Below are 25,433 nucleotides of genomic sequence, written 5' to 3' on the forward strand. Positions count from 1 at the left end.
TTTTCAAATGCCTTCGTTAATTTAATGACAAAGCCAAAACATAATTTACTCATATTCTGCTACAAAATCAAATGTTCTAAAAAATGATCTATGGTTTTAATTTTTAGTACACAGGTAATTTCTCTTGTCTTATTCGTGTAAAGATAAATAAATTAAAGTAACTAACGTTTGCACGAGAGATAGCTAAACAGTTATTTTTTACATTTTTATAATAAAATCATTCTTCATTACTGACCAGTGCGGCGTTGAGCTAATCACTTTCAACTTTCGCATCGTAGTAGAATTTGAAATACAGTGAAGCGCCGTTTATCCGGACTTCTCGCCCGGATATGTGAATAACACAGATAATGAGTCAAACTATATATTTTATAACCAATTCCTGATTAATTATTGGAACATTATCTTATGTTTTGATAAAGATAACCCAGATTTTATTAACTTCATGTTTTTCCAATTAGAATATTTGAAATTTCATGGCAAACATAGCGTTATTGTGATGAAAATGTGCTCTTATAATCGCTTAATAATAATCAAAAAATACACATTTTTGCTACTGAACGGCTAGCTCTGCAAAATTTCCAACATTATTTAACTAAACAAAAATGAAAAAAAAAGATATTATTCTCAATGCCGAAGTTACATGACGAGAAGCATAGTTTTTATTCTATCCCATAGGTATATTATTTTAACTCGCTGATGATTTGTAGATTTTATCAAAATATTTTAGATACAATAAAAACTGATAAGATATTTAGATTTAGATGTATACATTATACAATATACATTAGATGACAAAACATATATGGATTTTTTGTTATTATAAATTACTAGCACAATTATTAGTACAATATGTATTAACATACTCGATATTCGGGATTTCATGTTCCAGGTTTTTCATTGAACGGCTCTACTAAGAGAACGGTAGTGTTTGGAATCTTTCAAACATAGAATACTTTTCGATTGCTTCTGTTATCTCAATCAAACCACAGAAGAAGAATAAATGTCACCCGATTTCGCTAATTTTGAGTAATATAATAAACGTATTAGAAGCTTCAACAACCGGCTTCACAAACCGGCGACAAGAAGAATGTTGTTTACATACAAAAATCATCTGGAAAATTTGATACAATAAAGCACATGCGCCTGACACGGTACACTGAACCGAAACTGAACGATAGTGCGCACAATCTGGTTGGCTACTCTAGGCTGCTGGTTGACATTCCAGAGCGTAATTTGATGCTGTGAAAATTTATTATTCGATGCAAGCTATAACTGTTGTACTGTGCACATTCCTAATATTCTGGAAAAACTATCAGTGGATTGTTTAGATATTGACCAATAAGAAAAGTGAAGTGATTAGTGGGGTTTGCACTTGTTTTTTCCCCGGAAGTTTAGTGAACGGTATGTGTGTGTGTGCACTACGTAAGCCTCTGGGGTGGGGTTTGCCGAAGATAAATAGGTTAATTTATCAATTTATACGCACTAAATCGTCAAATTTAACCGGAATTGTGAATAGTTTTGTGAATCAAAGAGAACAGTTGTGCTACGAATGCATTATTGTAGCAGTTAAACGCATACACAGTTAACAAATCTCGCAATGATGTTAATGTAATTAGCAAAGTGGGCACCAAAGTGTGAACATACAGAAAGCCTTACAGAAAAACACAGACAAATGTAATGTTTAATTGTGCTAAAATCATAAAGCCTTTTAATTGTTATTTTGTATAAAAAATACTTTTCCTTTTTATTGCAAAGTATTGCCGACTGCGTCATTAGAACGAGCATAAGATGATGCATCTCACTGTTGTTCTAATGGGTGCTACTCCTCAGAGAAGCGTACGACGAGATGCGCTGAGAGACCGGAGAGCACAAACAGCTGGCCATTCCTTTGAAAACAAACCGCAACAAAATTACTATGGAAAATCGTGAGATTGTCAGACACACTCACACACGCACACACACCCTTTGCATACTAAGAACGTTTACTCTCGTGCTGCTTAAGGGTCACTCTTGGCTCTACAAGCACGATCCTCAACAATCATCATCATTAGCATGCGGCCTTTCTACCAAAGAGAGCCAGAGAGGGTGTGTGAGCTATTTGGCGCACACTTGATCGCGCGCTTATTAGAGATTTTAAATAAGTGAAAAATAAATTTAGTTCATCGGTGTAGCTTGACCGGTCCGATACGCTGCCTTACCGTGCCGAAGGGGGAATTTTCCCGGTTTTATTTTGTTTTTCCATTTAGTTTCATTTCCGTTCCTGTTTGTTGTGGCCTCGATTTTAGTTACGCTAGTATATCCTCAAAAATAATACGAAATTTTCTGCTAGTTCGAAACAAAGCTAAAAATTGCCTATTTTGTGTACACGAGACGAGTTTACACAATTAGTAAACACGGGGTTAGTTCTTGTGCTGGTTATCTCATGTGTTGCTTTATCTTTGCTTCTCGAGTGTTCGGTGCAGCTGCTGCAAAAAGCTAGTTGAAAAATATTTGACGTGCAATCGCAATAGCAACACAAAAAAAGAAACAGTTTGCCATTTGCAATTCGCGTCAAACTAGAGCACGCTCAAGGTACGGAAATAGAATATTTGCATATTACCCACCCAAAACCAGTCAAGATTCGTATTCCACAACCTTGTGTGGATGGACGGTGGGCAAATTTGGAATCGAACAGTGTAATCGCAAACGTTTAGTGCAAAAATCAACTTCGAGCTTATGTGTCTCGATCCTTTTTCGATAATTTCCTTTCCGTTTCGGTACGATTTTCGAGTGCGATTAGTTCCCTGTATATACCACGCCGTGTTTCGCCAACCAGTCGCCAGATCACCAGCACCAAAACACATATGCATAAAATATATCTACACCTAAAAATAGGTGCTCAACGGTCCAAAAATACGGCGATGTAACCTCAGCGAAAATTTGACTTGACTTTGAACGTCTGTGAAATCACGCTTCTCGGTGCCACGAAACCGCGACAGATGCGCGAGCGGTTCCATTCGAGCGATTCGAAAACAACCAATTCCCAACAGACGCAGTTGTACGTACGTGGTAGATCGATTGAATTCATTTAAAGTGCGATTTTCAGATAAAACAGTGTGAAATTTCGGCAAGTTTGCTCGAAAAGAAACGATCAATTCAACGGCAAGGCAGCGAAGTGAAGGTGGCGGACAATTGTCGCGCTCCTCTGACCGATTACGCCTGCCGGAGGTGTCTTTGCTGTAGACAAAACGAAAGTAAAACCATCATCTCCTTGATGAGACGGCTGAGATCATAATCCTTTTTTTTAATTCTATTTTTAACTAAAGGTTCATTAATATTGCACGAAGAAGCGCGAAACAGCGTGCGGTAATAAGCCTTTTGTGAGTGTGTGTGTGTGTGTAGTGCAGTGGTGTAGTGCGAAAAATCAACCATTCTTGCCAGTGAATTAAGTGTGAATCGAAAAGTAGCGAGAAAAATAGGCCACCAGATAAAAAGTGTTGCACGGTGTGGAGTGCACTGTTGTCGTGAATGATCTAAGGGAAAGCTTTCCGGATCGTCTTTCCCTATTCGCCGCCGCCGATGCATTGAGACGGTGCGTTTATTGCATTGCACCAGTTCATAGGCAATCGTGTTACGTAAGAGCGAGTGGCCATCACCTCACCCACAACACCCACGGTCGGGGTTCATTCAGAAAGGAAAAGCGCCACGCCACGGAATTCGGTGCAGTGTGGTAGTGGTGGTGAGAAGCTGTACGCATTTGGTGAGCCGTGTTGAGTGAGTGATTCTTTTCCCTCCGATCCTCCTCCACCGTGACGTCACGTGTGGCCATCGTCGTGTGTCCATCGTTGAGTGAGACGGCTGTCGCTGGTACACCAGTATGGCCACGGCTACCGGGCATCGGATGGAGTCGAACAGCGGGATGGGGCCGCGAAAGACCATGATCATCATGGTGACGGTCGTCGGGTGTGTCGCCATACTGTGGCCCAAGGTTTTCTATCCCATGATGGTTGGCAATGGGCAGAACAAGAATGTCATCAAGGACCATCGAGGAGCCGGTAAGATCACGCGCGTCGCTTGGTTGATAGCGTGCGTACGTAGCTAGAGTGGGAGTAATGGTGGCATAAATCAGGGATTGTGTAAAACAATATAAAAAAATACAATGATGTTTGGGGATGAGAATCTATCTGTTCACCGAATATTCTATCGGGCAATAAAAAATGGGATCATTTATTTTTGGGCATTTCTGTACATTGTGGCAATGTGTAGGTAAAGATTGAACATTGTTGTTTTAAAATCTACAAAAGATTTGATTGGGGTATCGTTGTTCTTGAGAGTCAAATTCCTCACGAAACTTAATCACAAGGCTGTTAAATATCTGTAGAATACATTGGTTTAACACTATTGGGTCGTCTGTACAACAGTGGACTATGCTATGCACGTGTTACGTTTTAATTACATCTCCAGTCTACGTTACAAATGTAAACAAATAATTTATTTTATTTAGCTGGAATAGGTCATATCACAGTTGATTCAATGAAGAATATTTTAAAAAACCATATTACCATATTTTATCGAAAATTGGCGGAAAATACAAAAAAAAATAGTCAAAAGCATAAGTCATTTATTTACAATAAATTACAAATAAATAAATTTTTATTATTGTTCAATCTGTTCCAAAGGCAATATAAATTCGCTCAAGGCGTTGACGGTAAAATTCGGAATGACATCGTATTGTTAAAATGTTTAAAATGGTATTTAATTGTAGATAAAAAAGCAAATAGTTTGAGAACATTCATTGCTTTCATATTGATATGTAATGCTATCTATTTTGATACATATTTTGCGAGGATTAAATCTAAGAATATTTCACGTCCACTATCGCTCAATCTTTTAATAGACCTTATAGAGAGCAAAATTGTTTCCTTCATTTTATAATTCCTATTTTTTCCATAAGGAAAGGAATTTCATCAAGAAATTTTATGATAAAATATAAAAAAAACGTTACCCAAAAGGAATGCATCTCTGAACGATCTTTCACGTGAGGGTGTACGTGTGTGAGGATAATGATAACATTCAACCAATCATAGCTCATTCATCCTGCACATAAAGCAGCCATTACCCGATGCAACAAGACGAGCCCCACGGTTGCCTTAACAGAGCAATTACTCAACGAAAGTGATAGTGTAAAGAGCTTTTTCCGACTTTGGAGAGCTATTACGCAGGGCAATAAAAATAACACTTCCAACACATTATCAAATTTCTTATCCCACTGCCCCCACACGTGCAAGCCTTGTGTGGGTGATGATGATGATGTGTGAAAGGCTTGAAGCGGCTGCACAACACAACTGCACCGGGGCGTAATTGGTAGCTTTCATCGATTCCATGCAGATAAATCATCCTCTGTTCCGATCATCGGTCTACACACAGGTTGTTGCGGCGTAGTGCTGGACCAGGAAACGTTCGCCAACGCGTCGATCAACTATGCTAGCAGCCAGCAGCAACAGGAGCAGCAGAATCTATTCCGCAAACGAAACTTTGCGCCTTACGTCGACATTGACAGTAGGTTCCCGGGGCAAATGTTTGCGCGTGTATTACATGCCTTTGCGTAAAATAATCCATCTGATGCAATTGTGACGACACTGCTAACCCCTAAACTGTCACCTAACCTAACCTTTTCTCAAAACGCACACTTACAGCTAAACAAAAACGGGGAAACTTAAATCGCAATGTAACGCGATGCATATCGTTGATACGGTTCGTTTGCGCCAACAGGGTATTGGGTTCGTTTTGCTTACAGTAACAAAAGCTTTCAGCAAACAACAAACTTATGCCGTGTTTCCTTGTGCATGTCAATGATGGCTCGTGGCGCCACATGTAGCGAGTTTTCCGCTTTTTGTCTACGCACATCGTTTCACTGAAATCGCTGTTCTTGCAGGTATACGACAGGAACGACCACCTCATTTGCGGCCAGAAGCTATGCATCCTGCGATGCGCGAACGTGGTCGTGCTATTCCGCAGCCCGGCTCAATCCACGGAGGCGATCGTCCCCAGTCTGCGCCAAGAATAGTGGAAGGCAGGGTAAGTAGCTAAATTGTGGCATGGCATTTCACTTGATTCGCTTATTGCATCAACACATCTGAACTGCAAAGCAGTACTCTCCCAATTTAGCTCACTAGCACTGTATGTACTAACATGCCATTGTTAGCACATCATAAATCGGGTGTTGCATCATTGTCCTTTTAATAGAAGCCTAAAAGTTCCCTTCTCTTCAGAGCGAACACAATCACAATTTGAAACTTAGTAGAGTAGTATATGTATCATTCAAGTCATAAGACATTTTTTCACGATTAAGATAGTATATCTATTTTATTCAATTTCATGGATACCATTAATTGTACTTCATTTTATACTGAGGTGCAAATTAGTGTGACGATCATGTCTCTTGTACATTCCAATCCAATTAAGCAGATCCTTTTGACTGGGACGCTATTTTTAAAAGCTTTCAAATGTCATCACTAATTACATATCAAGTAGTGCTCATTCATGCACTGCAGGAATGCTGTAACGACTTGAAAGTATGGCTCAAAAAGCGAGCTTGTGCCTTAAAATGATACGAATTTAATATTTAATTATAAAAAATTGTGAAGGATTTAGTTGAGCAAGTACTTATGAAATATCGTGCATTTGCATTTAGTTAATGGAATAATTTATGACTAATTGATATTCACGTTGGAATTTGTATTGCAGGTTATGAATATGTTATTTGTGTATCACGTAATTACTTTACGGTAGAAAAGACAGCTTTTGCATAAGAAATAGTGACAGTGAAAAGCAAACAAGATGGAAGATACATAATGATAGATTAAAGATTGACACCCGACTTTAATCCTAAACATTGACAGCAAATTACAGTCGAGAAGTGTCAACAAAAATAATACCTTAAAATTCTAAACCTACAACAAAATTAATTGTTCACGGCAGAAAAAGAACGAAATGCTTTCTCATATCAACTCTAACACTGCTAACACATAGCAGCAGCGCTGGTAGGCAAATCTACCAGGGCGCCGTTCAACAGAAGCGTGTGGTGAAGCTAATTGAAAAAAGCATGCACGCATGAAAACACCAGAAACGCACCCCATTCGTCGTACCAGGCTAGACAAACGGTGCGTATAGATGTGAAACGGAATCGTTTCTATAAATATCGCCAGCAGCCGCCAGCAGTGACGGATCATAGTTCGAACGCCAGCCATACAAACACTTGACTGTGACCTTCAACATTGTGCTCTCAATCATCCCTGGTTCGATGGTGCAATTATGCAACCCAAGGACTCAGAGCGTGTAGATGCGCCTGTAAGTCTCGCCCTGTTGGTCTTTTGGGGAGTTCTGGGCACAAATTCATCGAGTGTTTAAGGCATTGAACAATGTACTCCTTCGTATATAGTACAATGTCGCAAGTGTTTCTTTACGTTTTCTATGGCTTTAAAGAATGCTGATCTTGGGATTTCTCAACATATTTGCTATATTTCTATGCTATGTCTTTAGAAGCTTATTATGGCGGGGATATAGAATCTCAAACAAACCAATACATAATACATTCATTATTTAAATAGGTTACGCTTACTCCAGTTTAGTTCACATAATCAATATTATTTCCTCTTTACACATGCTAAATAAATATTACAACATCAAATAATCAATATTTATCTAAACTATAATGCTAAATAAATATGTTATCAAAACATTGGAACTGAATTTTATCAGTATGATGAAGTTTTTTTCTCCATAGTTAGCTTAATCTGCATTACTTTACATTAAAAAGCTCTTGTTATGTACCGAAATGCTTGATCTTGCTTACGAAATTTATGATTTGTTATCAAGGTTATCAAAATTATGATTTGTACCATCTTGTCAAATATAGCACATGTAGAGTAGACACATTTAAAACTCGAAAAAAAAAACGGTTTAATACTGCTCAAATGATGTGTTGAAAAATAAGTTAAACCCCAAATGCTTTAGACACATTGACGATAACGATAGTTTCATCACTCGTTATGTTATGATTTCATCTTCGAGTGAAAATAACTGTGAAAAAAGCTCATTCAAAACCAAAATTAACGATGCATACACTATAAGTGTGATAGGCAAAATGAGTTTAAATTTGCTCATCCTGACGCAACACACAGTTTTACGTGGAAAATAATGACAAATAGATTGTCACAATATGCATTAATGATTTCAAATGATAATGCTCATATTTAACGGCTGTGTACTAAATCAACATACCAGTAAGCGTGACGAGCGCACACCAACATTATCGTAAGCAAAATTTATTCCGATGATTCAGGTACGTCGAAAGAGACAATTGCTATCCCATGCTCTTGCGGATCATCGGTATCGGGAAGGAAATTATCAAAATTTCACCCAACCAAGGTTCAAACCGGAGTCGTTAAACTACGAAAATTTTCGATTTCATTTTTCACCGTGCTGCACACCTCTCTTTTGGTCGTCCATTCACCTTTCTCTTTACAAGTCTGCCGGAACGCATGGGCCAAAAATTGGGTTAGAAAAGACACGACGATCAAGCCGCTGATAAGTTGGAGCTGTTTTCCAATATCCCGAAAATCTGTTTAAGATTATACCTTCCATTAAAATGAAAAACTAAAACGGTATCAATTGTTGAGTAGCTAAGGGACCGTTACGATTGAGACACAAAACTCTCTAGAGTTGCAGTAAACTTATCAACACCACGTGGCCAATCCTCCAAAATGCACCGATAGGAGCCGTGATAATAATGAGCAATAAAAATGGACAGCCTCCGTATTGCATCTACTGCGCAAATCAATGTGCTGGCTCCAATGGATTGGAAACCAATCGGCCACCAGTATGTGCACCGTGCGTAAGTTTTTTTTCTGTTTTTGAAAGTGGTGCCGAAAACGAAACTGAATTAAAACGAGAGTAAATTGGATTTTTTGTCTATTACCATTTTCCAAACGTTGTAAAAAAACCCACACCCGCGTGCAGCTGCTGTGCAGTGGGCAAACAAATATGGAAAAAGACATCAGCCGTGGGGGAGAGAGCACGAGAGTGTGAGAAATGGTTTCCTACGTCCGCAAGCCAATGACCGATCTGGCGCAGTGCAGCGGAATGTACTACTGAATTCAGCACGCTTTTCCACCTTCGGTTCGATGCCACGAATGGGCTTAGCTCGGCTTGATTCAGAGAGTTTGAAAGTCGGCTGAGCGATTGCAGATTGTCACCATAATGTGTAGACAATCGATCACACAGGGCATCATTTAAATTCGCGATCTTATCACAGTATGGCTGTTTGTTGTAGTTTTTGGTTTTAAATTATATATTTTTTGCTATTGCTTTCTCTATGGAATGTCTGAAATGAACATAATTGATATAAAAAAGATGACATATTTGCATTGAATTTACGACATCGACGAATTTTGGAGGATTGCATTCCATAGCCTAACTATCTTGATCTTTATTGAGATGATCTTGATAGTTGATCAATGGCTTCATAATTTTATTTTTATAACATATTCGGATAGTTAGCATTTTGTATGTGTCGATCGAACCACGTCAACCTTCTCAATGTCATTTTCATGATAGTTTTAATAGTGCACATAATCGACGAGTCCATTGATTGTAATTGGATTGTTTTGCATTAGATTCAAGATAGTTTTGCTTTCCGGATACAAACATTACAGCTTCAACAAAAGCTTACATTATTTGCACATTAAATCGATCAATGTATTGGCACGATCAGCACTATTACTGACCTTATTCATATTTTTAGTCATCTTTCCAATCGCGCGGCTTCATAATTTATAGCTAAAATTCAAAGCTAAAGTGGGTATGCCTGCATCTATGTGTGTGTGTAAATCAATAGAGGGGAAAATACATTTATCATCACGAATGTGGAAAAGGGAGCGTGGCTTGGCGGTGTGGCGACTTTCGATCGTTTCCGAACTGCCGATCGCCAGATGGCTTTCATTTCCACCAGTGTTGGTGTGTTTTACTCCGTTCGCCGGCTTCTTCGGCGGAGATTGCGGTTTTCTTCGCGGCCACCGCAACAGAGCAGGCGTCGTCCGGCACGAACATTCCCCTGTGCCAGCACCCCACCGGCACACGCTCACACAGACTATCAAGAGGCAATGGAAAACTGCACCGATTGAGCGCAGCCGAGCAAACAAGCAACCAACCCCGGAAAACCAACCGCACCGTCAATTGTGCGCGATCTTTTCCCGGTGACGGTACGCAGTCACGCAGAGCTCGTGGAGTGAAAATCTGGTGAATTGTTTTTTGGATAGTTGTGTACGTGATTGTTCGTGGCCGTGTGTCGGTAGTGACCCCGTCACTGCTAGTGTGTCTTGAAGCTGATGCTGAAGTGTTTGTGGTGAAATAGTTGTTTGACCGATCGAGATCAAAGCTTGTAAACATATTTTGTGCAAACGGGAGCCAGACTCTAAATTTCGATCGGATACAGTAAGTTCCCAACACGAAGAACTGTATGTGGTATGGTTGTTACGGCTGGCATGTCAGTGGATGTATGATCGATCTAACGGCACACGTGTTTTCTTCGCGCTGGGTGAATTTCATTTTACAACTGTTAACATCTCGCGCGGTACATTAGCGGGATGTAAAACCGTGTAAATGATGAGGTTTACAACGTGGTTGAGCAAATTGAGCTAGCATGGTCAAGCATGTTCATTGAGTTTTTCAATTGAATTCACCAGGAATGATAAAAAATTGTTTGAAAAATTATGTTTTCTACATTTTGTAACAAGTGAAGTGATACTACGTTGGATGTTTAAGTACCCTGGCCGATTATTCAATTCTATATTTAAAACTATAGATAAATAAGATGATTCGATGAATCATTTTAAACGAATATTCGAACGAATATATCCACAATGTTCTATTAGGCGTCATTCCAGAAATAAATTCACAAGTAAACATTAACATTAGCGATCTTTTGCACATTCCATTACACCATTGCAAAAAGAAAACACTATTGAACTCTGATCTCTTCTTTTAAACTAACTGGTTTACAACAACAAGATCCATAACTAACTTTTGCTGCTAATACACACCGCGCTCTGCACTCTGTCCTTAATTGCGTTCTGTTTGTTGTTTCTGTTCTCTTCCTTTGCAGCCCGGTCCCATACCTGGTATGCGCCCACCTATGGGAGCTGGATCACATCAAGCAACCAAATCAGCCAACTCAATGGGTTTCATAATGCCACTCTATACCATCGGTATAGTTTCATTCTTCATCTACACCATCATGAAAGTAAGCACGCCCTTTTACTTGTCACTGCCGCCGCGGTACTTGTACACGGAACGGAACTTGGTAGTTGAACCCATGCGTAGGCAAAAACCAACATTGCACTTCCGGCCGGTCGGTTGCGATCGGTTTGCTTCTCTCTTGGGCATCTAAGGCCAAAACCGATCGATGTTGCTAATCGTTCTTTCTTTTCTTTCGCTCTGCCCGTCATGACTATAGCTAATCTTCAAGAAGACGCCGGCCACACCGTACACAGAGGTGAAGCCAGATCCGGTGTTCCGCAACGAACTGTTCACCACGGAGCAGTACATCAAGCGACCGGACGACGGTACGACGAAACTAGGTAAGTGTTGCAACAAATGTATCCCCGAACTTCCCTCAAAATCCAGTGTCTCATCAAGCCCATCAAGCCCACGCAACCCCCTGTTTCCCTCTCTCTCTCTCTCTCTCTCTAAACGCACACGTATTGTCGGTCCATATTCGCGCGAGGGGTTTGAAGTTAAAAGTGTTGATCGAAGTACCTCTCGTCACGATCAAAACCGAATCACCACCGTATTGGTTCTTCATGTGTTTTCCACCTTCGCCACATTAACCACCAATGTCTGAATAGCATTCTCATCAGCATCATCATCATCGCGATCTTCATTGCCCTTCTGCTTGGAACAAAATCTATTCTTTTTCTCCTCCCCTCACTCCAACATCAGTATTTGCATATGTTTCCAGTTCATCTTCGCTTTTTCCAGCGAATTCTGAGTATATTTTGAGACTGAAATAGCTACAAATGCGAAAACATTTAATTTCTTCACTCGACCATTTCTTCCCATCTCACTCCCATGCATAGAATTAATGTTGATGATACTCTCGTACATATCTTTCAACGTACTAGCACAGTACCCATGCTCCGTGCCTCGGTTTCAAGCTACCCCTAATGCCAATCATTCTTAAATGTGTTTCTACTTTCCTTCCCCCCCTTTACACGCTCGCAAAAAGCCTGGAAAGATCATAGCGCAAGTAAGATTGTAGCTCGCATTTTCCACATAAATACACACATACACACCTTGACGATGAGCTCCCTGACTATCGCTATGCAAGTTTGCACCACACACTTTGCATGCACTACTACACATCGGCCAGGTCCTGGCAGCAGAGCACGATCAGTATGACAGCAAATGCTGCGTATACTTTGGTTATGTTTTTCATCCTACATATTGTCATGATCCTGTTATTCGTAGGGATGCAAATTATCTACAAATATGTCCTTTTACTACCTGCACAATGGAAACATTCGATTGCTGCTGATGGTAGTGTCTCTATGTCTCTCTATATCACACAACACACGCAGACATACACACAGAGCTTAATGTTCATCCCTGATACAGCATAACATGGCTAATCGTTCTATATTAGCATATTTACTCGTAGATTGCAAGGCTAGGGTTCGTCTTCTTGCATTCTTTCCCTAGCAAGTGGAAAACAGTAAGATTTTCGTATTTTAACATTTTGTTTGCCGTTGTGTTTGCGCAAATCCCGACAGCTCCCTGCGTTTTTCATTCGGTTGAAAGCATTAAAAAATGATAGCAAATCTTAAGTACAAAGTTTTGTATCATTACTAATCGTACCCTTGCGGGGTTAGCTTCGGCACACTCGCTTCTTCTAGAGTTCCAGTCCGTTAATTCCACGCGAAACCATTTAATGCTAACGATTTCCCACCGACACTGTGTAGTATGTTTGTGTGTGCAGTTTCTTTTTGGTTAGTTTTCTATGTATGCCAGTGTTTTATACTATACACTTTTCAAACGCTTGCTAATTGGTAATTTAATTGCACCAAACCGTAAACTAGCTCAATTTTAGTGCTGTACTGGGCTGGTGTACAGTTTCAGGACGGCACTGTGTGGGAAGAAATGTGGCCTCAAGGTTAGACCGGTGTGCTTTCGGGCGTGCACCGGTGATTTTATTGCGAATTTGATTATTCGCTCTTTATTGTGGCTGGCAGAGAGCGAGCGGTTGCAGCCGCATGCATTATTGCATCTTTTTTTTCTTTATATCTATCCCTTATGGCCCGCACTTTAAGCGGTGGTTGTAATAGCTGTCGATTTATTTGACCGTTTTTTTCGTAGGAAAATGATCCAATTGGTTTAATCCGTAACTAAGACGCGCACACTTTTCTGCCAGCAAACAACGCTCAGTTTTGGCAGTTGATGAGCTAGAGTTTTGACTTCAATTAGCAAGCCGGACAACTGTTGAGGGGCAATTTTTGCTCTTCTCTTTAAATGCGCTTCCCAGCTTGCGGGGTCTGTACAGTTGATTTGTGAAAGGAACAATCTCTTTCTAAGCCGTGGTGCCCCTTTTGTGATTCCTCCCAATTAGTTTCGAAAGTCTCCCGTTACGCCTCATTGGATCGGTGGTGCGTGTCCGAACTCCCGTTTACCGAGTGCAGTTGTAGATTTTCTTCGCGGCTAAGCATTTTTGCCCAATGATACAGCGGTTGTTGCGATGTTTAAGCTCAATCCCCAGGGGAAGAAGCTCTATCTACCCCTACTTCTTAAGGATGCACAACTCGAGCATACCACCGGCTTACCGAGGGTGTTGCGTGTTATTACTGTTCGTATGATTTGTGTATCCCCTTAATTTGTTTGTTTGTTTTCGTTTGTTTGTTTTGTGTTGCTATTTTTGTTTATCATTTTATTTTTAGACCAATCACATGCAACGGCAGCCACAAATGGTGAGCTAGTTGTTCCGGTTAGCGTTTCGCCGGTCAGTAACGCTGTACCCGCTGCTGAACCTGCTTCTTCGGTGCAGTCTGAACTTACGATCGACTACGAACAGCTGTCGAAGCAGAAAGAAGTTACAAAGCCCGATGAGAACATTGTTGCTGAGCGAATCGCTTTGGTACAGGAAGCCGCTAGTGTGGAAACATTCGAAGCGACCGAAACTGTGTCTGAGGAATGTGTGGAAGAAGATCACGACCAGCAACCACCTCACGATCCCACTACCGAAAAGGTAGTCGATGGAATCGTTGTGCAAAAGGTTGTTCCGGTCGATGCATCTGCTGAGCCTTCTCCCCGCCCGGTTGTAGATGATATTGAAACACACGAACCTAACATTGATAGTGCAGCTTCGAGTTCAGCAGATGACAGTGGCGTTGACACGGTAGATCATCATGACAATGGTCAGATTGAGAGCGAAGTTATTGCTGAACCCGTGATAGAGGAAGTAATGGTAGTGCAGCAAGTGGCAGTGCAAAGCGCAGTCATGGTTCCCAGCACGGAAGATGAACTGAACAAGATAGAACAAATTGATGAAACTGAGATAGCTGATGTAAAATCTTTTGAAACAACGGAAACGAAACAAATCGAAGCAACGAACATGTTTGAAGTCCAGGAAAATATTCAGAACGAAATCACACAAACCGAAGAAAGGGTGGAATCTAGCGCTGAAATTGCTAAACAAGAAGAGATGCTGGAAATTGCACCAGCAGTTGTATCAAATGATGTTACGGAGCTGCCAATTGCGAAACCGTTAATTACTGAAGAAATCGAAACACAAATCATTGAAGAACATGGTGAAGATGCGAATAGTGTTATACCGACAGATCAATCGGAACATAAAGCTATTGAAGTAGATAGCGAAATTTCTGAACGTATTGAATGTGAGGCGAAGAAAGTTTCATTTGAAGTCCCACCATCAATTCAAGAAAACGAACAAACTGAAGTCGCGATTGAGCAGCCTGTAGATTCTTTGAGGGTTGAAGCTGTATTAAACGAAGAAATCGTATCTGAGGATAACATTGGTACGATCGAGCAAGATGTTGCCTTGAAGGTTGAAAATTATCTTGGAGAAGTTGTTGCTGAACAGCAAAGTACCGAACAACTTGAAGGAAATGAAAATGACACGGCTCTAGACACTGAAACATCTGTTTTGGTTCATAAAACTGTCGAAGAGATTACACTCACCGCCGAACAACTTGTGCAGGAAGTGCTTGAACAAGCAGAGGAGCTTGCTAAACAGCAAGACGCTGAGTTCCCTGAGTTGCCAGAGTACGATCCTGCTACTCAGAAACTCGTTGACGGTATTGTGGTTGAAAGATTCGATCAGTTAGCAGCGACATCAAACCTTGCTACTGATCCGACAGTACCCCAGGATACCGTAACCGAAGAAAAACAAACTGCTATCCAAGAACAGCCCGTAGATGAGCTAGAGCTTACAGGCTCCATTGAACAGACGGTGAACGAGGAGGACGCTGGTGAAATGGATTCGATCAGTGAAGACACATCACTAAGTGTAGCATCGGTAATCGAGACACAACCAAAGATGAACGAATCGGAAGAATCCAATACCGCCTTGAATGTGCTGAAAACTGCGGACGAGATGACCGATAGTACATCTAGTGAGGTAGCAATTGTTGAATCTAAGGAACCGACCGTGAGTCAGGCGACGGTTGAAACGGTAGCCGCATTCGTGGAGCAAGTTGATGTAAACGAGCCGGGAAACAAGTTTGGTGCAGCTGTAGTTGACAGTGTTGAAAGTAATGCTGTCATTGAAGAGCAGCTGATAGCGATGGATACAGAACAGCAAGCCACACTACCGGAAGCCCTCTTTACGACGGAAGTGATGACTGATAGCTCTTCTAGTGAACCCGTATTTGTTGAACTTAACGATCAGCCGACGGTTGAAGTAGAAACTGTGTTTGAAGGATCGGACAAGGTCGATGAAGCGGGAAACCTATCTGGTGTAGCTGCAGCTGATAGCAACGATAACAAGAGTGTTTCGATTGAAGAAGTACTTGACGAAGCGGCCATAGTCGATGAGGTAGAGGGCAAGGTAATTGAGGAACATATCATACCCATAAGCATTGAAAAGGCTAGCACGTCTGATTCGATGACCATTACTGAGGTCACCAGTGACGATGCGATAGTTGAGTCGCCAAACATTTCCAAGACGACAAGCAATATGCCTAGTCCTTTGATTACAGCCATCCCAGTGATGGATACCATAGATGAAAAGCACGAATCCACTGAATTAGCGCACGAACCGCTGGCTGAACAGGAGAAGCACTCTGAAATTTCACTCACAACGCTAGAGCACGTCACTAAGGAAGCTTTGGTTGAACGCACGCTAAATGAAGCCGCTGCTGTAGTGAACGAGATCGAATCGATCGTAGATCATATCATTACCGAAAAGCTCATCCACAGTGGGGCATCTGATGCGATAGCTATTACGAATGGTGTACAAGAATCATCCCCTCAAGAACCCCCCAGATTGGCCGCTTCCGCTGCACTGGTTGTTGAGGCGATCGAATCACAGTCATCCGGTGTGCACAGCATGGTTTCTAATACAGACAGCACCCAGAACATGCAGACCATTACCGTCACTAATGAGCTTTCCACTAACCTGGACGAAACGATTGGCAATACTAATCTACCTGCTAGCGATTCCCTGCCAATTGTTTCATCATCAATTGCACCCGCATCAACACCATCATCTGAAGCATTTCCCGTTCCCGAACCAACGACGTTGAGTCCTTCCGTAGCCGTGCCGAACGGTGTCAGTGAGACACAAAGTATCAATTTTGTCGCAGATGAGCAGCGAACCGAAGTTACCGCTGGTCAGGGTTCAACCGATACCGATGCCAGTGATGCACAAGGCACTACGAGCACCGTCGAGCAGAGCGTCGCAGTCCCGGAGCCGGAGAGCGGATCTACTACTACCACTACAACTACTACAATTGGCCAAGTACCGACCAGTGTCAGCAACGTTACTAATCCCAAATTTCTCACCTTGAATCTAGCTAACTATAGCACTAGCGTCAGTAGTGGTAACAATAGCAAAAGCTCGTCCTTGTCGATAGCTAATCTCTCACAATCGGGACCTTCGTTGGCTGGCGGCGATAGTGCCGACCAGCTGATGGAACTCGAACTGTTGCGTAAGAAATTGGACGAAACGGAACGCGCTATGACTAAAATAATCGCCAATATGGGCAACATACCCAAGGGCCAGGTTAGCTAATTTGTTTCCTTCTTTGTCCTTAGTTTTTAAACACAGTTTTGTTTGTCTGTTGTTACACTTCATATCATTTTGATTTTAGTGACACTGTTTCATGCTGCTTAGTTTTATCATTCGGGTAATCTTTTCGAATCGCTAATAACTTAGCTTGGATGAGAAGGTTGACTAGCTATTGAAAGATCGGTCGTTTATTGAACAGCTATGCCTTCGTATCAATACAATGTTCGTAATGTGCTATTATGTAGAAATCTTAGGTCCGTTTTCATACCTATTGTGACTTTCTTTTGATGCTTTAGTTTTGTGCAAAGTATCTCCAAACTTTTCTGTTCGCTAAGCTGACATCATCTGGGACATCATTCTCTCTAGTGTATTTAGAATGATCGATTGGTTTATGCGATGTGGCGAAGCTACCTCAGGATCATCCGATTCTGTAGTGTACTCCTGATGATTGGTTTTCGTATACGATGGTTCATCTGTCGGATGCAATGATATATTTATTGATCCTTTTGTAGCTTGTAGAGATGGCACTCCAGGATCATCCGTTTCTCTAGAGTATTCTAGAGAATCTATTGTTTTATATGATGGTTTGTCTGTCAGATATAATGATGTACTTTCTGTTTTTTCTTTCACTTGTGGCGTCGTGACTTCAGAATCATTCCTTTGCGATGTTATGGAAGTATCCACAAACTCAGATGAAGTCACCCTCGTGGTTTGTTGAACGAGTTTAGGAGTTTCCGTTGTTTTATCTCGAGGACTAGCAGGATCATGTTTTAATTCCGGTAAACTTGTTTGCACATAAGCCGACACAAAATGCACTAAACTTTTCGTTTGGGTGTAATTGTCCACAAAATTAACTGAGTTAACGAAATTTGAGTTAACTGAGTTAACGAAACCTTTGTCTTTATAAAACATTTTCTCGGGCGGTAAGGCACTCACTCTCAGTACAAAGTTTAATGAAATAATAATGAACATTGTATGATACCCTGCCATACTGCGTAGGCTTGTTTCTTCTCGTTGGTACTTTACAATTTGGACGCAAAAATAATATGATCATGTGCCACTCGCACTCACTTAAATACTATGCAGGGTATCAGTATATCTAATCAACTTGTGGAAATTAAATACACAAAACGTGGTGCCGCAAAGTTCAGCCAAAGTAGCATGTGCGGTTAAAGGCAAACAAAGATAATGAGACTAAAACGAAAGGAATTAAAGAGCCTCTCGAGATTGGAGCAGCTGCAACATATGGTATCAATTAAACGACCGATCAATTTGCTAACGAAACTCGACTATCCAATCGAAACTAGTATGATAAGTTCATAATATCATTGTCATTCATCAACATTTTATGCTGCACACAATGCGTTTGTTGGAGGTTTGACATTTGACCGGCTGGCTACATTGAGAAACACATGCATAAAGGGCATATTCGAGATAGTTTGCTTTCTATTTTACTATACGAACAACGCAGAACATGGCTCGTTAGTTATAGTTTGCTAATGTTGGCCATCGGCTAGATCGGTGTAGTGATTCTAGTTGGATGCGCTTCTTTTGTTAACGACACTTTTCATGCAGCCAATATCAACATATCACTTTATCTTTACACCGGTCGTTTGTACCGCTAGTGTTGCTAAACTAATTGATATGAACTATCTTTCATTTCACGTTTTTCTGCCACTCGTCTGGAAACCAATAATGATACAATAAAACTTCTTCGCCAATTCAATGCGCTACCACAACCATATTTATCCTTTCTTTTCTCACTACTACCAATACTCAATTAATAACTGAACACGTAACCAATGCAATGATTCACCACAATGTCCTGCCGTCTGAATGACTGAAACGTAAACACACACGCCACACCTATACCCCTACCACACGCATACCTGGCATACGTGTACGTTTTTTGTTCACTCGTCTTCGCAAAATCTCTCCGCAATCCTTAATTAACAGTCGTCACGGCTATTCAAGGTCTAATTACCGCAGCAGACGAACAGTTGCTGAAGATAGATAACATTAAGAAACAAGCGATGAACAACGCAAGCAAGGTTAGAGTGCATCTTTTTACTATCTGTGTATTTTGTTACTGCATTTAATTCAAACGGTTTTATTTTACCCCTTTCCCTTACTAGCTCCGTTCAATTTTGCGTTTGCGTTGAAGTGGTTATGACACACGTTTAATGTAATAGTATCCAACCCCAACAACCCAACAGCCTCCTGTTTATAGTCATTGTGTAGATTACTAGTTGAGTATGAGGATAATCTGGTAGGGCAGCAAAAGCCCTATAATATTGAGACCACGCAAGTGGATAGAGAAAAAAAACCATTCACAGCGTAGAATAGACAACGATTAAACTCAAAGGCTAACTATACAGGAGGCTCTGTTTTGGGAAACTTCTCTAACACAAGAAACACGATACCCAAAAAACCAACCACAACCACAACATTTTCATAAAAAAAGAGTTATTTGTCTTTTTGTTACCACTACTCAAAATTTCAGTATAACATTAACCACATCTATCCAATGATATTTTTCGTTTTTGGAGCTTTTCTTTCCATTTACTTTTCTTTTTTTTGTACGCTTTTTTAAGAGCCTTTTTTCAAAAAAAATCCTAACTCTCGTTTGGTTCTGCAATTTTAAGTTTCTTTTTTAAAAGTTCGCTAGATAACATAACTGTGTTTTGCTTTCGTTTCTTGACGCCTTCTCTAATGCAAGCGTTCATCATGCGACTGTAACATAATGCTAATATCCATTCTCTTGACATTGGTTTTACTTCTACTGGCGATTCGTCACATGTAAATACGATACGGCAGGAAACAAACGTAAACGGGGATGAGCCCGCAACTGAAGAAAAAGAAACAACCTCGGAAGTGAATGCTACTGAAGATAAGGTATCGAATGGGCATGCGATCAAGCCAGCGGAAAATGCTGCCGAAACTACATCCGCAGTACAGGACACGTCGGGTGGCGAAACATCCAGCGCCACCAGTACACCGGAAAAGAAACCGAAAAAACGAGACACCAGTACCGAGCGCGGCACTGTTAAGGTTATGGCGATGGAGGTGACGGCACAGCGCGAAAATGGCAAGCGTCTTAGCCGACCATCAACGCCACTGCTGCCGATGAGTGGACATTCGGATACGGTAAGAAACATCACCTGATTTGTATTTGCAACAAGGGACAAGATTAAACAGAGTTTGTTTTCCAATTATGGTAGGCAAACGCACCGACAGAAGAACAGGAGACAAGATCGATCGTTCTCGATGGCCGGTTACCGCACGATTCAAAGATTTTGGTGTCGGATGCTGAAACAGCGGTGGAAAAAATGGAACCGGAAAACTCCGAGGAAGAGGACGATGCACCGGTAAGTTGGATCGTTACAGTGCATACTGAAGCATACATTGATCGAATTCCCTTTTTCCAGGTGATATTGAGTGGCAAAATGACGCTGTCGTTGATCAACATGGATTTCATCGAAAAGGATGCAACCGGTAGTGTTGCAGTCGGTGGTACGCAAACTTATAATTCCTGTAGCTAGCTTTAATCGTGGAAAGTATTATAAAACATTTCTCAATCCATTCTTTTGTCAGAAATTGTGACGGAACTACACAAACCTCAAGAAGATCTTGCGACAGCTGTCTCTAAGGAAAGCGAATAGGCAAGCAGAGCGTCTTGCTTCGGCAAAACCAATTATTAAACAAACCGAAGGCGTACTGTTTCGTTCGAGAAACTGCAAAAGTATAACGTGTATAATGCATAAGTATATTTTTCTATCGCCGTAAAACCATAACTCCATCACTGTTTGACGGACAGGGATTGCGTGTAAACGAAGAAGTGAGCCCGAGTCAATAAATTTACCTTTAAATAGCACACTTTTTTAGCCATTTTCGTTGAGAGCTTTTCGCTCAATGTTGCTCAAGAATGTTTGAATTCTAACACGAAGTGAAAGACTTTACCGATGCCAAAATTAAAGAAAACGATAACGAGATGAAACGATGCTCAACTGCACGTAAACTGTTGTAATTGACGGTAAATGTGTTTATGGAATAACAGACAGGTACTGTACGCCCACTGTAGGTATCGCTAAGAAACCAACAGCAGCTTCAGAAAAGGTTTTACCGATTAGCGTCGAAGTCGCTGATGAGTTTGTCTGGCAGGTATTCAGTTATTTGTTAGGCTATGTTACGTCTCGTTTTGCAGACGACGCTCATACATACTTTGCATAGAGATTACACAATAAGGAACGGCACATAGTTTCCAACGTTCACGTTTATGTTTGTTATCTTGCTTTGGTTATCCATCGACACTTTTTCAAAACGATAGTTTTCAAATCTCAATGTACGACTGAGAGGAATAGAGTCAGGCCGACCATATTTATTGATCGCATAGTTTAGTTTATCCATAATCATCATTCAACCTCATAAAGATAGCACAAATAGAGGGTAGTACTGTAGAGCATTATCAAGCTAACCAAAAGCATTATACTATTTTTCTATTTGGTTCTGTTACAATAAATGAACTATGAACGAGCTCTGCCTGTTTGTTGTATGCAATGTATGCGTTTTTCTACGTGACTAAGAAATATTACACTGGATGTATGAATTGATCGTGAAGGCGAGTTATGCAATAAAATGGGATAAAATAAATAAAAATAGCATCATCCAAAATATTCCACACCAAAAACCTTTTTTTTATTCGTAACTCCAATTTACCTTAAAAAAACAGCAGGCAAACCATCTCTTAAAGGATCTAATAATGTTATATGCCTTTAAACAGTTCTAATTCTACGTACTTTGATTTTCTATATTGTGGTTGTGATTTTGAAGAATATCTTATGATTTGCTTGTATGTAATCGACAAATATCACATAACCTTGATTTAAGCCAAGTTTTTTTTGTATGTAATATTTACATCTCGTTATGTTTCGAACATAATGTATACTGGTGACTTGTGATAGGTGGGTCGACCTGAACATTCCGGTTCGGAGCCATCCGAAAGCGACACTCCCTACTCTCATTTCCTCTATCGTTTTTCATGTCCCTCCACGTCTATTAAGACATCGTCCTCCTCTAGCACTTCGCAGATATCAAACCCAATTGGACATGAGCGATCCGTTTCTGAAGTGCATCAGACGCCTCAATGATACCTCTCAATTATCTGATCAAGACATTTCTTCGGCGTCATTTAGATCGAGGCAGCGGACCGACGCCAGTTCCAGCTAGTGTTCTCCTTAAAAATTTTGTTGAGTTTCCTTTATTAAATTTATTTTCTCTCCTCTCTATTTATATTCATAATTTACCTACTGTAATAGTCTGAACTAGTTACAAGCAACTTATATTTTTGTAAAACCGTGAGTTAGAGAAAATAATTAAATGACCCGGAGCGTTCCGGATCGTGATAATGGTTCCAGTAGGTTCTGCAGGTTCAGAAAAGCATGTGCGATTCCAACCCGTGGATACAACGAGTTCAATAGGTTCATACGACAATAGAAGGTTTTGCAGGTTCGGTAGTTGCTATTGAGCGAGTGTTAGAGGCACAACCGGAAGATGCCGCATAGTGGATCCCCCCTTGAGTCATCCCCCCATGGAAAGTATCGCAAAAAAAAATCCGCTTCAATGTGGTTGTTTTAATAGTATCTAACTGGTATTGAACTAATGCTTGGTTCATTTAGAAATGGGACCCTTTGTTTAAATTATAGTGCACACAGACGACTTGCCTACTTGCCCGCAAGGTGCAAACTAAGCGACGGAGTGAAAGCGTGAATCGTAATCTGCGGTTGAGAGTCGTTCGGAAAATCTTAACATAAACTTCTCGAAATACGATTTGGCCGAAAAACTTAACTCCAACCGCTCTACTGTGCGGCGAATTCGACTCCGAGAAGGTTTTTAGTGTTTTCGAGGCAATGAACATCCAAACCATAACTTGAGAGAAAAAGCAATAGATATACGCTGTTCGATCAGACGATGACCAAACCGCATGGTTGCATTTTGATGGATAATTAAACCTACTGTTAAGAATGCTTGGCATCATGGCCGCTGACACCCACCGAACAGTGCCGCATTAGAGTTGGAATCATTTCGCTTATTTCATTTAACATTTTGGTCCTTCAAATCCGGATATCGTTTGAAAATCGTGATCTATGGTGATCTTTCGTGAACATTCGTACGCCTTTGTGAACAGTCGAGCATTATCGTATGCGTTGTTCATAGGTGTTCCTTTCGTTGTATGCGCCTTGTTCGTGTGGAGTTTTATCTTGTTGTTATTATCTATGGTGATAATTTGAAGGTAGTTCCTGTTAGAGGATACTTTGTTAAATATCATACAATTGAGTGTGATATTGTGCAAATTCAGCTTACTATCGGGTATGCTGTATTAGACGCGGACAATTTTCAGGAAAAGATACATTGGTGTGCGTGTACGCGTCGTCAGGCTGTACCTGCTTGGAAGTGTTGGTGACGCTTCGCAGCCATTTTGAAGAGCAGCATCGTAAAAAGTATTGTCGGCGCAAATAGCTCAACAAAATGTCGGTCAGGAGAAGTGATGTGCGCAAATCGCCAGCGGAATCCGAGGAATGGAAAATTGCACCCATTGACATGGAAGAAGCTGGACCGTCATCGGAAATCCCTGCGGGTTTGGATGAAGCAAAGGAAGTGCATCGGCCTATTGATAAAAACCAATGTATACGCAAGCATTTTCTTAACAAATTACAGCGAATCGAAGAAGCATTGAGTGGTACATCTTTGGGTGACACGACGTTTCTGAAGGGATGTGCAAATCGGCTTACCTCACTGGCGTCGGAGTATGAAAAATGGCATCAAACCGTCTTGGAAACGGCCGATATGGAGAATTTTGAGGACGGTGAGGAGGAATATGCACGATTCGAAAAACGTCACTTCAACTTATTGCTACGGATTGAACGTGGTATGTCTATCACTACAAATGTTTCGCAATCTCGTGTAAAGCTTCCCGAATTACGGCTGCCAACGTTTGATGGTTCTCTCGAAGCTTGGCTACCTTTTCGCGATTCTTTTAGTAGCCTGATTGATGCAAATGCAAGCCTGTCAGACGTGGACAAATTGCGGTATTTGAAGGGAGCATTGACAAAGGAAGCAAACAAGCTAATTGCGGACATTGAGATTACTTCGGCTAATTACATAGTGGCATGGGAGCTTCTTAAGGCTCGTTATGAAAACAAAAAGCTAGCGGTGAAGCGACATATTGATGCTTTGTTTTTGATACCGGTAATGAAGAAGGATTCGTACGAGTCGCTCATTCACATTCTAGATAGTTTCGAGAGAAGCGTCAACATAACGAAGCAGCTTGGTGTGGCAACAGAGGGTTGGAGTGTGCTTCTGGCGCACATGCTACATTCTCGGCTTGATTCGGCTACTCAAATGCATTGGGAGGCTCACCATCGCAGTACTGACGTTCCAGAATACCATGAACTTCTAACGTTCTTGAAGAGTCATGCGTTAGTGTTGCAGGCAATGCTGTCTCAAGGCCAAAAGAAAGAACAATATACATCGTCGTGGAAGCAGCGATGGAAGAGTGAGGTGCACGTGGTGAATTCTTCTATGGAGATATGCTCGTTTTGTAAAAAAGGTTCACATTCGCCCTTTAAGTGTGACATGTTTAGTGGCTGGACAGTACAAGAGCGCTATGACAAGGTCAAAGAAAAGAAGCTTTGTATCAACTATTTGTTGCCTGGGCATATTATGAAGAACTGTTCATCTAGTGTATGCCGAGTTTGCAACAAAAAACATCACACTATGTTGCACAAACCAGTACAAACCTGTAATTCAGCTGAAGCATCTCCTAATGACCAGGGATAGTGACGCAACCGGATCCACCTGCGGATCAGAACGTGGTCACATACTGTGGCAATGCTTTGCTAACAAATTCGATAGAAACACCATCTACTATCCTATTACCCACAGCTTTGGTGAAAATAGAGTTACCAGACGGATCGTTGCATTGGGCACGCGCTCTATTAGATGGAGGATCGCAGATTAATCTTGTAACTGAGCGTTTGTGTCAGCGATTGCAGGTCATTAAAAAGAGAGAGAACCATCCAATTGGCGGAGTTGGACAAAGCAAGCATGTATCATCGCACTCGACACAGCTTACCATAAAATCTCATTGCACTAGCTT

At 41.0% G+C, this 25,433-nt stretch overlaps 1 protein-coding gene across 21 annotated transcripts; it reads left to right on the forward strand.

Annotated features, from left to right (window-relative positions):
- The first annotated feature begins 1,074 nt into the window (after positions 1-1,074).
- LOC1274740 (serine-rich adhesin for platelets) lies at positions 1,075-21,812 on the forward strand. Of its 21 annotated transcripts, none has more exons than XM_061647092.1 (12): positions 2,140-2,398; positions 3,306-4,034; positions 5,407-5,538; positions 5,915-6,057; positions 11,144-11,281; positions 11,495-11,618; positions 12,266-12,286; positions 19,235-19,329; positions 20,096-20,425; positions 20,500-20,646; positions 20,707-20,791; positions 20,873-21,812. In XM_061647092.1, exons 2-12 carry the CDS (start codon positions 3,857-3,859, stop codon positions 20,938-20,940), a joined length of 1,461 nt encoding a protein of 486 aa, XP_061503076.1. In that variant the 5' UTR covers positions 2,140-2,398; positions 3,306-3,856; the 3' UTR covers positions 20,941-21,812. The 21 variants fall into 21 exon arrangements, 19 of the variants coding, with proteins under 19 accessions (XP_061503064.1, XP_061503063.1, XP_061503067.1 ...); XM_061647093.1 differs by having other exon boundaries at positions 19,253-19,329; XM_061647080.1 differs by lacking the exons at positions 2,140-2,398; positions 12,266-12,286; positions 19,235-19,329 and adding exons at positions 1,075-1,422; positions 13,968-17,272.
- Positions 21,813-25,433: the final 3,621 nt, after the last annotated feature.

Source organism: Anopheles gambiae, chromosome 2, assembly GCF_943734735.2.
Source record: "Anopheles gambiae chromosome 2, idAnoGambNW_F1_1, whole genome shotgun sequence".
Lineage (NCBI taxonomy): Eukaryota > Metazoa > Arthropoda > Insecta > Diptera > Culicidae > Anopheles > Anopheles gambiae.